The sequence below is a fragment of the Protomyctophum bolini genome (assembly GCF_963924005.1).
Source record: "Protomyctophum bolini genome assembly, chromosome: 3".
Lineage (NCBI taxonomy): Eukaryota > Metazoa > Chordata > Actinopteri > Myctophiformes > Myctophidae > Protomyctophum > Protomyctophum bolini.
The window spans coordinates 20,136,263-20,149,569 of NC_137864.1; the positions used below are offsets into that span (position 1 = coordinate 20,136,263).

At 45.0% G+C, this 13,307-nt stretch overlaps 1 protein-coding gene across 2 annotated transcripts in view; it reads right to left on the reverse strand.

Annotated features, from left to right (window-relative positions):
* The window catches only part of dlc1 (DLC1 Rho GTPase activating protein), a 151,712-nt gene that overhangs the window by 23,965 nt on the left and 114,440 nt on the right, over nt 1–13,307 (reverse strand). For both annotated transcript variants that reach the window (XM_080760405.1, XM_080760404.1), the window contains exons 6-8: nt 6,697–6,768; nt 5,010–5,091; nt 2,412–2,475 (exon numbers count right to left, since the gene is read on the reverse strand). In XM_080760405.1, the coding sequence (XP_080616531.1) occupies nt 2,412–2,475; nt 5,010–5,091; nt 6,697–6,768 (218 nt within the window). The remainder of the gene's footprint in view (nt 1–2,411; nt 2,476–5,009; nt 5,092–6,696; nt 6,769–13,307) is intronic.

Below are 13,307 nucleotides of genomic sequence, written 5' to 3' on the forward strand. Positions count from 1 at the left end.
AACCATGGCTAGAGCCCTGTGGCACCCCAGTCAACATAGTAAGTGGTTAAAGTCACATATCTAGTAGAAAGCCATGATTCTGGTTAATCTATCTCTCGCCCCCCAAAGGGAGTCCTGGAAATGCCATCCTGACCCCCACAGTTCACTATGAAGTCGGACAGGCTGGGGTCAACCCCCTACAGTTTCTCTGTCTGTCTGCTCCTTTATGTCTCTCTCTAACACACACGCAGTGCATGCACACGCGCACGCACATACCCCAGTATGATATATAAGCTAATCTACACATGCACGCGCGCACGCGCGCACACACACACACACACACACACACACACACACACACACACACACACACACACACACACACACACACACGCACAGACCCGAGTATGATACAGGGGTATCATAAGCTAATCTACACACACACACACGCACACACTTACACGCACATGCTGAGCTGAGAACACAGGAAGCCAGAGAGCCGAGAAAAGTGGCTTCTTCACAGCTCCTAATAACGGTGGCGACCAAAGTCCATAAAACCCAAACCACAGGCCACATTTTAACAGCCCCCCTCACCTCTCTGTGCCCCCACCTCAGTCTTTGATGTGAAAACCTCTCAACACTCTCTCTCTTCCTCTGTAGAACAGCAAGCGTGTTTGGCTCATATTATGTCAATCCTTATAAGAGTTCTATGTTATAATAATATAATTATATAATATATAATATAATAATAAGCATCATGAACATCCTCCGTTTACATGAACGGCACAAAAGAAAGTGTGGCCTCAGTGGATCTCATTGTCACACACATACTAGTACACAACAAACCAGGGGGATTCCCTCCCTGTGCAGATTATGACTAGCATATCCACACCTGTTTAAGTGTAGGTGATATGCCAATATCAAAATCCTATACAACAGCCACAGTATAGAAACTGATGGAAATGTGCGTAGTTTGCCCTGTAAATGGTGTACCGGTAAAGCATATGTAATTAATATACAGAGGCTTAGGTTGTTCTTGACATTTTGAGACACACCGTCGTGGCATTATTTCTCACTTGACATACAGTGACACGCATGATGCTGGATGAAATAAATAGGATGTTCTGTTTGTAACAGGAGCCTCTTATTCTCAAACCATCTCACATCCATAGTGGGAACTATCTGTGAACCTCAAAAGGATGCCCAAAGCGCTTCAAAATGAGATGTAGAAGACAGACTTTTACGGCAATAAAACCAAAAATCACACCCGTGTGAAGTGAGGGGACCAGCGAGGGGCAGTATTTATATCAGCCAGTTGACGTCTTATATGTTGTCATTTCACTGCCATCTAAACAGATATTAAAGTCCATAGACTTCAGAATTAGGCTCTAAACCAGCATTAACAATCCATAGACTTGCAGACATGTAATTTCGGAAAGCCATGCATTGGGAGGGGCTGAGCGAGCACCCGTCAAAAACAAAGAAAAACTGACAGAGAGAGAGAGAGAGGAGGGTGTGGCTAAAGAGAGGGAGAGGGCAAAAGATTTGAGAATCCGAAGACGTGGAGAGATCAATGCATTCCTGAGCTGACTAAGGGGGGGGGTGTGTGGGGGTGGGGGGTCGTCCCACAAAGAGAGAGCAAATACCCTCTCTTTGACTCCTGGACTCTTCCCTGTTGACTCCCCAAATGAAAGGTGACGCGGAGGAGAAGGTGGCCTAATGAATACCGCTACAAGCAGAAACAAGGATGACACTGTGCAGCACTTAAGGCTGTTAAGAGTAGTTTTAGGAGGGAAAAAAACCCAAACAAAACAAGGTCACATATTGTCACTGTAGGTTAGTGTGTGTAGTGGGTTTAGTTGTGTTAACTGGGCTCGGGGGAAACAGAAACAGAAACCGATACGTTCCTCCCCGGAGGGATTTTCCGTAGGAAATGGGAATGAGATGCTGTAAAGTCTAAACGTAGTAGTACTACCATGTTGTTTTAATGCATCAAGTGCTGCATGAAAGCGGCGCAGTATTTCCTTTTATGGAGAGCCAAAGAGAGATGAGGAGCAGGTCTTGAGATAAGGGTCAGTGCAACCCCTTAATTTAGACATTAAAATACCCCCCCCCCCCCCACCACCACCACACCCAGTGACCACACCCCCAGCCCTCGCAACACACTTGATATTCAATAAAGCGGGTGCCTTGTCATTATACAGCGAGCGTTGAGTTGAAGAAGGGGAGTTTGTCTTTTGCAAAGGGGTGAAAGTGTGCATGCATGTGCGTGCTTGTGTGTGACTGTGTGCAACCTGTCTGTCTGTGCCAATATTCCATCTCTATTCTTTGACCTTGCTTTTATATATATATAACCTTCACGTAAAGTAACGCACCTTGCAGGAAAAAAAAGAAAGATTCTACATTAATAATAAAGCTCATTTGATACTTACTCTCTTTCTCTGAGGTGATATCTCAAGTCTCATTAGTGCACACTTGTTGAGGGTGTTCAGTCTCCTGCAAATACACACACACACACACACACACACACACACACACACACACACACAAGTATACGAGTTAAAACTATTCATCTGGTGTCAGTGAGGCCAGATGTAGAGTTGCTGTCCGGTAGGTGATGATCCAGTCTTCCAAAAAATGCACAATGAAAAACAGGTAAATGGCCAGCGTTCATGGCTATATCTTGAGTGTAGAGGGTTTGATGATGTCAGATCCACATCGTGGTGATCGACCTACGGTAAAGTAAACTTTAACTTTTTAAGTATTGCAAACCCTCTCACCATTCCACAGGATACACGCTGCGATGTCAGAGGACATGGAGCGATATGAGGTGTGTGTGTGTGTGTGTGTGTGTGTGTGTGTGTGTGTGTGTGTGTGTGTGTGTGTGTGTGTGTGTGTGTGTGGGGGTCATCCAGGCTGACTAATGGGCTGCTGATAGACACACCACAGATCTCACTGGGAACAGAGAGAGAAAAGAGAGGGAAACGGAGAGAGAGATAGAGAAATCTGCTGGACCGGGTTGACGAAAACGTATAGGGGAGGAGGAACAGAAAGCTTATCCCCTCAGCCACCTGGCGAGGGGTTGGAAGGGAGGGGGGGGGCTGTTATAGGGCAGATCAAGTGACAACAACGGAGAGAGAGAGAGAGAGAGAGAGAGAGAGAGAGAGAGAGAGAGAGAGAGAGACAGAAGGATAGGGAATTGAGGAGACGGGGGTGAAAATCTGGCAGGAGGGGATAAAGATGGAAGCGATAGCTTCCAGATGTACGGAGCAAGGGAACACCTGCTGTGGTTTTTCTAGGGCTGCTACGGAGACAAAGTTTGACGTTGGAGCCAACTCCATTAAATAGCCATTAACCTCCTCTCCCCCTTCATATGGTAATTTATACAGCTGTGGCACCTCGAGGTCCGTCCCTCTCCAGCACTGGCTTAGGCTCTCTCTCTCTCTCTCTGACTTTATCCATTTATCCAACGCACTCCAATTACTCTGAGCTAGCAGAAGACACTGTTTGGAATTTAAAGTAATTAGTGTCTCTCTCTCCATATTCAACGTGGATTCGTTCACACATGGGACGATAATCTCATTATACTGCGTTGTTTTCTCCCGTCTCTATAAAAGCTGTGGATCTTTTTTTGCCTCCCTGTTGTTTTGACAGAGGCAGAAATAGAGGCATCGCCAGAGGGATCGTAGCGTGAGCAGCGGACAATCAGGGACGAAACGAGATACGTTATCTCTAGCACAAATGCTCCTAACGGCCAGTGTTGTTTTTGGCAGCACAATTCCATTTTAGTTTAGTCATAGTCTTTGGAATTTTAGTCACCTGGAATGTTTTACTGTTAGTCATAGGTTTAGTCGGCTAAATATCATAAGATATTAGTCGACTAAATCTACAGATGATTTAGTCTACTAAAATGTTTCAGTTTTCGCCAGTGAAAAAAGGTAGTCGACGAACATTTTTCGTCTTAGTTTTAGTCGACGAAATCAACACTGGTTGTGACAGAGACAGAAATAGAGGATGGTAGCGTGAGCAGAGCAGAGGACATCAGGGACGTTATCTCTAGCACAAACGCTCCTGACGGCGGAGAGAGGAATCATCTCAGTCCTTGAGTGAAAGGAGAGATGGGGGAGGGGGGATAAAGAGAGTACGAGAGAGTGAAAGGTAGAGAGGGCTCCGAGCTGCTTATCAGGGAACGCTTTCATCTCGTCTGCGAGTTTCCGAACGCACGCCACCTTTTGAAGTTTTCATACCCCCTTCACGCTTTCATTTGGGCAAAACAAGAGATACTACGGATGATGAAGGGAGAGAGAGAGAGAGAGAGAGAGAGAGAGAGAGAGAGAGAGAGAGAGAGAGAGAGAGAGAGAGAGAGAGAGAGAGACAGAGTGTAAGTGAAACCACAGGAATGGAGCACAGAGTTGGGACAGACAGGGACAGGCAGCAGGTAGGGAGACGTTGGGACAGACAGGGAAGACGTAGGGAGACGTTGGGACAGACAGGGAAGACGTAGGGAGACGTTGGGACAGACAGGGAAGGCGTAGGGAGACGTTGGGACAGACAGGGAAGGCGTAGGGAGACGTTGGTACAGACAGGGAAGGAGTAGGGAGACGTTGGGACAGACAGGGAAGACGTAGGGAGACGTTGGGACAGACAGGGAAGACGTAGGGAGACGTTGGGACAGACAGGGAAGACGTAGGGAGACGTTGGGACAGACAGGGAAGACGTAGGGAGACGTTGGGACAGACAGGGAAGACGTAGGGAGACGTTGGGACAGACAGGGAAGACGTAGGGAGACGTTGGGACAGACAGGGAAGACGTAAGGAGACGTTGGGACAGACAGGGAAGACGTAGGGAGACGTTGGGACAGACAGGGAAGGCGTAGGGAGACGTTGGGACAGACAGGGAAGGCGTAGGGAGACGTTGGGTCAGACAGGGAAGACGTAGGGAGACGTTGGGACAGACAGGGAAGGCGTAGGGAGACGTTGGGACAGACAGGGAAGGCGTTGAAAGGGCATCGTTTCAATTCAAAGTCTCACCTGCAGAGAGCCTCGATCGCATCCCGGTCCAGGAAGTCATGGTCTCTGGTGACAGAGGAGATGTCCATTGGAAACTGGGCATCTGAAAAAGAAATGTGTGTGTGTGTGTGTGTGTGTGTGTGTGTGTGTGTGTGTGTGTGTGTGTGTGTGTGTGTGTGTGTGAGAGAGAGAGAGAGAGAGAGAGAGAGAGAGAGAGATTAGTAGGAAGGAACATTATCTTGGTCACTAATTGGATCAATGTGCTGAGGTATTGTGCAATAGATTACAAACTCTACCCACCCACTCAGACAACTCCCAAATCCTTGCCCCCCCCTACACAGTCTTGATGAAAAGCCAAAAAAGGAAGCAGCATCTTAGCCGACCAAACAAACACAGCTGCAGCTTTCAGACCCGGGGCGGCAGGGGGGGATTGGCAGAAACATTACAATAGGTGCCCCAACAATGTTCCAAAGGAATCCCCGATTCCTCTTTTGAGCCTTTATTTCATGTTCTTTTCTTGCTTCTCTTCTACATACAGACGCTCTCAGCACAACCTCTTCTACAGACAGACGCGTATTTATTTATGTAAGCTCTCTGTGGACAAGAAGTCAAAGCGATCAGGGTGTAAAGATGGAGGAATAGATTCTGTAGACGGTATTTGCTGGAATGTGTTGACCCAACCCTGGATCCAAAGCCTCCAGGGGCAAAGGTGATAAGAAATCATGCAGCCCTTTGGCCTACTGTACTGGAAAAAAACTACCTATCTCTCTGCTTATCTTTAGTGGGGCAATAGTTCTGACAGCACAGACAATGGAGATTATTGTCCTTGTCTTACAAAAGGAAGGGAAAAAAACGAGTTGTTGTACGTCGGTCGGCACAAATTCCACGAAAGTAATGGTCCAGCCATGAGTCAGCAAGCAACACGCAAAGATGTCCAATCTGGTGTGACTGATTGGCCGTTTGAAGTGTATCTGTTATGTGATCAATGATATTTCAACATTCACTGGCTTTCATCGCCTGGCTGGCTGCGCGGACACAAACCGGATGCGCCGTTCTCTTGACAAATTGGATACCTGGCATGGTTGGGTGGCGGTGAGCAATGACACGTTCACTACTACGCTAGTTTGGTCTTGCTTTCGCCGTGCATGACATCTTTTGAAAAGTGCAGAATACATTGCAGAATAAGTCATGGACAGATCTTGGTGAAAAGGCCAACCGTGATCTTTAATCTACTGTGTGGCAAATTTCAGAATGTACACAGAATTAAAAATAAATCACACCCATGTGAACTCATTTCACACCCATGTGAAGTGAGTTCACATGGGAACTCTTATTATCGTACATCATCATGACGTAAAATAGACACTATGACGTAAAATTCTCCATTCATTGTCAATGGGAATGTAATGTTTGTGTAGGACAAAGTTTGTGCACATACACCAAAAGCTGAATATAGAAGGGGCTAGCGCCCCTCAAAAACCTAGATTTTGTTTTTAATTTTCAAATTTTTTCATCTTCATGTTAAATAGTTAGTGCTAAGTAGCCCTGGGTTTATAGTCAGGGCTGTATCTGCTTGTACAAATACAGAGGCATTGATGGCACGAAGCAAAAACACTTACCGGTACTTCTAAAGAATGTTTTGTGTGAGAGGGGGGCTGTCCGTGTGTATATTTTTGTGTGTAAAATGTGACACTGGGGTTGTTTTTACCTTCGTAGAGCTGGGCGTACTGTGGAAACCCTGCAGCCCGGAGCCAAGTGCAAGCTTCTTTGGCTTCTATTTCTATAGGAGAGAAACACAGAAACACAGAATGGTGGCATGTTATGGGTTGTAAATGGTGCATTTATATAGCGCCGTAATCCAAGGTGAGATTGTGCATTACATTCACCCATGCATTCACACACACATTCATCCTGACACCAGTGTTGATTTCGTCGACTAAAACTAAGACGAAAAATGTTCGTCGACTATCTTTCTTTCACTGACGAAAACTAAATGGAAACTAAATGAAAACAAATAAAAACTAGACTAAAATGTTAGGAAGGGACTAGTGGACGAGAGATCCAGTATAAGTCATTTTACAATTAGTTGCATGCTGAAAATAGACGATCTACAAGCTCACAACGCGTCGCAGTAGATCGGCTATTTTCAGCACGTGTAAAATCAGTCATTACGACGGCATCAAGGCTAAATCAACTGTGGATTTAGTCAATTAAAATCTTATGACATTTAGTCAACTAAAACTAGACTAACACTATAACATTCCAGGTGACTAAAATGTGACTAAAACTAAATGAAAACTGTTCAAGAGACTATGACTAAAACTGAAATCAAAATGCTGCCAAAAACAACACAAGCCCATCGCACACCGTCTGCGACCGTCTGCGGCGCGTTGCTGCGCGGCGCCGCCTGGAAAATAGAACTGTGTTCTATCGGCGTGCCGGGCGGCGCGGCGGACGGAGCCGGTGTGCGATAGCTTCATTGAAAATAATGGAGGCGGCTGTGTCCGCCGCGCGGCGGACGCAGCCGGTGTGTGGTGGGCTACAGATGCCGGGGGAAACCATGCAAGGCACCAACCAGCACATCAGGAGCAATTAGGGGTTCAGGCAGTGTCTTGCTCAAGGACACTTCGACACTCTGGGGGAGCCCACAGGGATCGAACTGGGAACCTTGCGGTTTCCATCCGGTCACTCTACCCCTGAGCCACTGCTGCCCTAGCCTCGGAAACCCAGACGTTCTTATTTCCAGGGAGAAGAAAAAAAGTCTGGGACCGAGTCCACTTCAATTCGGCATAGAGTAGCGCAAACGTTGATCACTCTCTGCTGATTTCTGATCGTCTGCACTTTTGTTAAATTGACGCACACAAGTACACACACACTCCTCTCTCTTTCTCTGTCGCTCTAATTAATTAGTCTCATGTCGCGCAGCTGCGTCTACTGCCGTCTAGATTTTCCCAGGAGCTGCCTATGCCATAGAAAGCATAGGTGGGTACAGAAAACACAATTACATCAAACACTAAAATAGTAGAATTGCCAGTTTATTAGCCCTCTCACACACGTTGGTCATTCTCCTGTCATGTTTCTAAACCTATAGGGCTCAATGCAATGCTCACACAAACAGTGTTAGCTTCCTCATACACAATCTACGTACATGTGTGCCACACTAGTACGTGCCATAAGACATTCCTTTCACTCCAAACTTGAAAGAGTCCAAGCATTACCACTCCCACACATTCTGAAGAAAGTTGAAACAGTTAGTATACATCTCGACAACATTGTCAGGCCAAAAGCATGCGCCCACAGTCTCTTTAAACAGAGGGTGCGACATTTGGACTCGTTCTGCTAAGTGCTATCAGTTGTGTTCCACTGTGTGTCAAAGGAGACATTGGGGACATCTCCCAATTATCTGTGAAAGCCCTTAGATGACATTTGCCAAATGGTGTCCCACACCTCTGTGTCCTAAACAATTGCTCAAGGCCCTGCTGCTTACAGCGAACAGGCATTGTCTTCTTTCACAAATACAAATCAATGCACACTAAGAAAATAATAGTACAGAAGACCAGCTGAGGTGGACAAAGGCAGGAAGAGAGATAGCAGATGTAGCAGCATAAGCCATCAGTAGCCATGATGAGCAGTTGCTATTCAAAGTGCAAATGCACATTTGTGACCAAACTTGACACACAATAAGTCATTGGATTTTTGTTTTGTTTCTTCATGTCATATGAAAGCAGGGAATCATAGCTTAAAATTGACATATTATTGGTTGTTCAGTTTGACCCACCAGTTTTGGAGATGTGGCTTATAGAGTAATGTCTTACAGAAAACAGCGAGTTGAGAAAACAAGCTTGAAAGGGTCACTTCTGTGGTCTCTAACATTACACCTAGCTACATGTCTAGATATAAATAATAATAATGTTTTTCTCCTCTAACAGTTAGTCTTGCCACTGTGACTGTCTCCGTATAAAAAAGAGTCACATGTGCCGAAAACAAACGTATAGGTACTCCTAATGTCCTAGTTTTAAATGCTACAATCTTTACAGTCGGAGGGAACAATAGCTGCTAATGTCTCTTTCCCCCCGTGGTGCTACGTTTGACTGAGCATGATTAAGCTAATAGCAGCCATTCATTGGTGAAGAGTGGTTTGCTTCATCTCCAGATCAGCAGCCTAGCAGTTCCAGCTCATTTCAGGAATAAATTACACCCAGGAACTGTGTTTCTAAAAAGACTCATTTAGGCTATACTTTGTTGTAAAGTCGTGCCTGACAGTCATTCACCCTAAACTAACAAAATGTCAAGTTGAAAATAAAGTTTATTTTCAGCACGTAACACAGAACAAATTAGGCTTAACTCACAAGAAGATAATGAAATGCAGTCGTTAGAGATATCCGACCCATCCCTGTCTCGAGTATATATATAGAGACTGCAGGGACACGTGTGACAGATATAAGAAACATCTGGATGCATTTGATTAGATTAGAAGGTAGACATTCAAACTGGGAACTGAGATAGCTCATATGGAACACAGGGTAAAATATGAAGATGTCAAACAGGCCTCCAGACAGAAAAAAGGTCTCATCTCAAAAAAAGTGTTTAATGTTATGTGATGATTATTACACTGTATTTTTGGTATGAATATGTATTTTTGTTTTTATGTCTTCATTGTACTGTTAACTCCTGTGGCATTTCCTTCCCATTTAGACCTGAGGATGAATCTCTTCTAAATCTTCTAAATCCTAAAAGTTTCTGAAAAACCCATGTTTCTATGACAGTGGTTCTCAAAATATTTCTTGTCAAGGACCCCCAGAATTATCTGTATGTGGCCGCGGACCCCCATCTGAAAATATGTTGTTGTTACCCCCCAGAAGTAAAGATTTGAGTCAAAAACGTTTGCTCTGAAAGAATATATATTCAAAGATTTACGCCACCTTTTCTCAAAAATAGCAGACCTACAAGCTCATAGCGCAGCACTCGGTGGCGCGCTATGAGCTTGTAGATCTGTTATTTTTCAATAGCTAAAGTATAACATAATGCTTAAAACACCAAAAGGGGTTCCCACCGAAAATGGATTAATAAAAATATTGAAACGGGAGAAAAGGTTTCATGCTGTAGTGTGTAGACTCTAGAGTCTAGTCTACCCACCACAGCATAAACAACATTTACATACCAACAACGAGCCCCAGACTGCAGACAATACAAACCCACTGGGCAACAACAAGGTGTGACAGACAGGGTCTCCTCCCTGCACTTCCAGGGGCAAAAAGAACTCTCACCAGACGAGTCACCCCCTGTGACACCAACATGCACCCAGGTGTCAAGTAACACTTTAATGAGCGTGTTTCACCACTCTTTATGTGACAATGGAGCCCCATTTTCCCCCTGCTGTGGATGCGAACGGCTACACAACGTATTGCAATGCTGCCTGTATGTGTATTGGGCTCATGCCCCGTGGGCTAGGTATTTTTAGAGGGTGGTGGTGAAGCCCAGTGAAACATACAAATGAAAGGGTAATTATACCAACATTCTGGTAAGCAGGCGGTACACGGAGTGAAGTGAGCTCTGTGTGTATGCATACATGCGCATGTGTTCTGTGTGTGTGTGTGTGTGTGTGTGTGTGTGTGTGTGCATGTTTGCCAAATCCAAACTCATGTTTAAAGACAAAACCACTCAAAAGACAGTGGACTCATTGACATGCAGAAAAGAGACAGAACTCCCTTTGCCTAACAGACAGCTATGGAGTCTAGCGACTAGCGGGGCCTTTCACAGCTGTGTCGTTTTTGGCAGCACATTTTTATTTTAGTCTTAGTCATAGTCTCTTGTATAGTTTTCATTTAGTTTTTGTCACATTTTAGTCACCTGGAATGCTTTAGTGTTCGATTTTTGTCGACGAAATCTACAGTTGATTTAGTCGACTAAAATGTTTTGGCGGGCCTTGATGTCATCGTAATGGCTGATTTTACAATTGCTGAAAATATCCATTCACTTTTTATAGACCTTGATAATTCAGATGCCCAGTGCAGATATTCAGTCATAATCTAAGGCAAGCCCTTTATTTTTATTTGAACTTATCTTGGTTTGGTTATTGACACCTAGACCTGTCCTGTTTCAGTCATACTGCTGCCCCCACGTTTTATCTTAAAATGACAGTGACTACTAGACGGGATCAAAAATAAATATCACGGCATAGAATCACAGCCGCGTTCATTCAGTGAGCCTAAATAACAACAGTCTTTTGTCTGCTTGCAGGAAGTGGACATGGGCTTTGGGCAGCTGGCGAAAACAACCTAACAATAGAAACAAAAAAATATATAAAAAGAAAAACTGAGGTTCTAAATAGCCCTTCATGCGCCCACCACGACCCTTTGCCTTCTCAAATGTACTCCCATAACTTAAGGTTGTTGATAGGGTGTGTTTAATGTACATAACTTAAGGTTGTTGATAGGGTGTGTTTGATGTTGTGTTGTGTTGCGTTTGTCCTTCCCACCGTCCGCTACCCTCATTCCTCACGCCTTGCCATGGGACTACCTCACTTCCTCTTCCTTATTTCCTCACAGGAAGTGAGCTGAGCGGCGCTGGGCCGGCGCTGCGGACCACCCTGGCTACAACACTCCGCCTTCGTTTGTCTCTGGGGCAGATAATAGGGTGGGGCAACGGCCAACACAAACAACGTCTCCGGTGATTGTGTGTGTGTGTGTGTGTGTGTGTGTGTGTGTGTGTGTGTGTGTGTGTGTGTGTGTGTGTACAAGCAGAAAACGAGCAGCAAATGCTGTCACGGTTCAAGACCGCCACAAAGTCAAACTAGTGGACAAGCGTCTCCTGTCTATTATATTATGATATCTCTAATCACAGATTTAAGACTCGAGTCATAAAGTTAACCCATTCTGGACAGGTTATACTTTAGCTATTGAGAAATAGCAGATCTACAAGCTCATAGTGCGGCACCGAACACAGAGAAGTAAAGCAGAGAGTTGTGATGGTGAAACGAGGAGGCCGGTGCAGTAAAACGTTCCAGATACAGCTGTCATTCCCACAGCTATAAAATGTTACATGTTCCGGAATGCTTGGCGCACACACACGGTTTACCAAAAAAACATTTCAGCAGCCGTTTAGTTTTATTTATCTTTCTATCATGTTCTTTTTCACTAGTAACTCCGTGTTCAAGTATAGAGCCAAAGTATCCCCACACAGCAGATGGACTTTGTTAAGTGAAAAAGCACACCGTGTTCACTGTTTGACAAGATCGAGGTCTGCTTTGTGCCATTTATTTTCCTACCCAAGCTAAAAGCATGGCGGGTCGGAGCAGCATCAACAACAACAACAACAGCAGTATCATTCTACTACTGGCATCTGCTTTCCTGCCAGCCAGGCAACACACAGGGCCAACACAACAGTACAGTTCTGCCAGCCAAGCAGCCAAGGCAGGCAGGCAGCACACAGAGCCAACACAAGTACTACCACAGCACTCCTTTCTCCTGCTCCCTTAAGAACTTAATCTTTGCCGTTTCTATATATTCTTGGAGTCAGACACAGCTTTGTACATAGGACATCTGTACACTACAGTAGATGACGTAAGCATTGGCGAATTAGCTAATATACAGTACATGGTCCCATGCATAGGGAAAGACAAATGCATGCACACACACACACACAGCTGGATAGGCCAGTGCATTGGGCCGAGTTCCTGACCAGATCATCGTGTCCTCCTGAGGGGGCCACACAGGATGTCTGAAGCACGTCCGTCACAGCCAGAACACAACATGGCCAGAAGAGAGAGAGAGACAGATGGATACATACCGTGCCTCTCAAAGCAGCCCGAGCAGTGCAACAACTGTTGCACAGAACGAATTCACTTCATTCCAAGAATGCCTGTGTGTTAAGGGCCGATGTTTGGGTTGTACATGTCACGTACGGAATTATTTGCGGCATTCGTCCCATTTGATGAAAAGAATAATTTCATAGCAAAACACTTCGTTTTGACTAACAACGGCGAGAGACTCACTCTCAGGCCCCATTTCCAAAAAAAATTATGAACCCTAAAAGTTCTTGCTCTGAACTGGTAACCAAAGTGGGTGTGCCACTATTCTACAGCTTGGAAGATGCAGAAGCGATATAAACAAACGATGGCAAAACAAGCCAAAAATCATCATACAAAAGAGAAAATAAAGGAGAAACTCAAACTGTAAGTGCCATACATGAATTGATGATGTGCGATTGAATTTCACCTGTGACTTGGGAAACTTGAACCAGTCATATTGGAAACCTGGGGCAGCTGGGGACTGCTGCTCTGAGTCTAACCATCCAGCTATGCCGCCACCAATTACAACG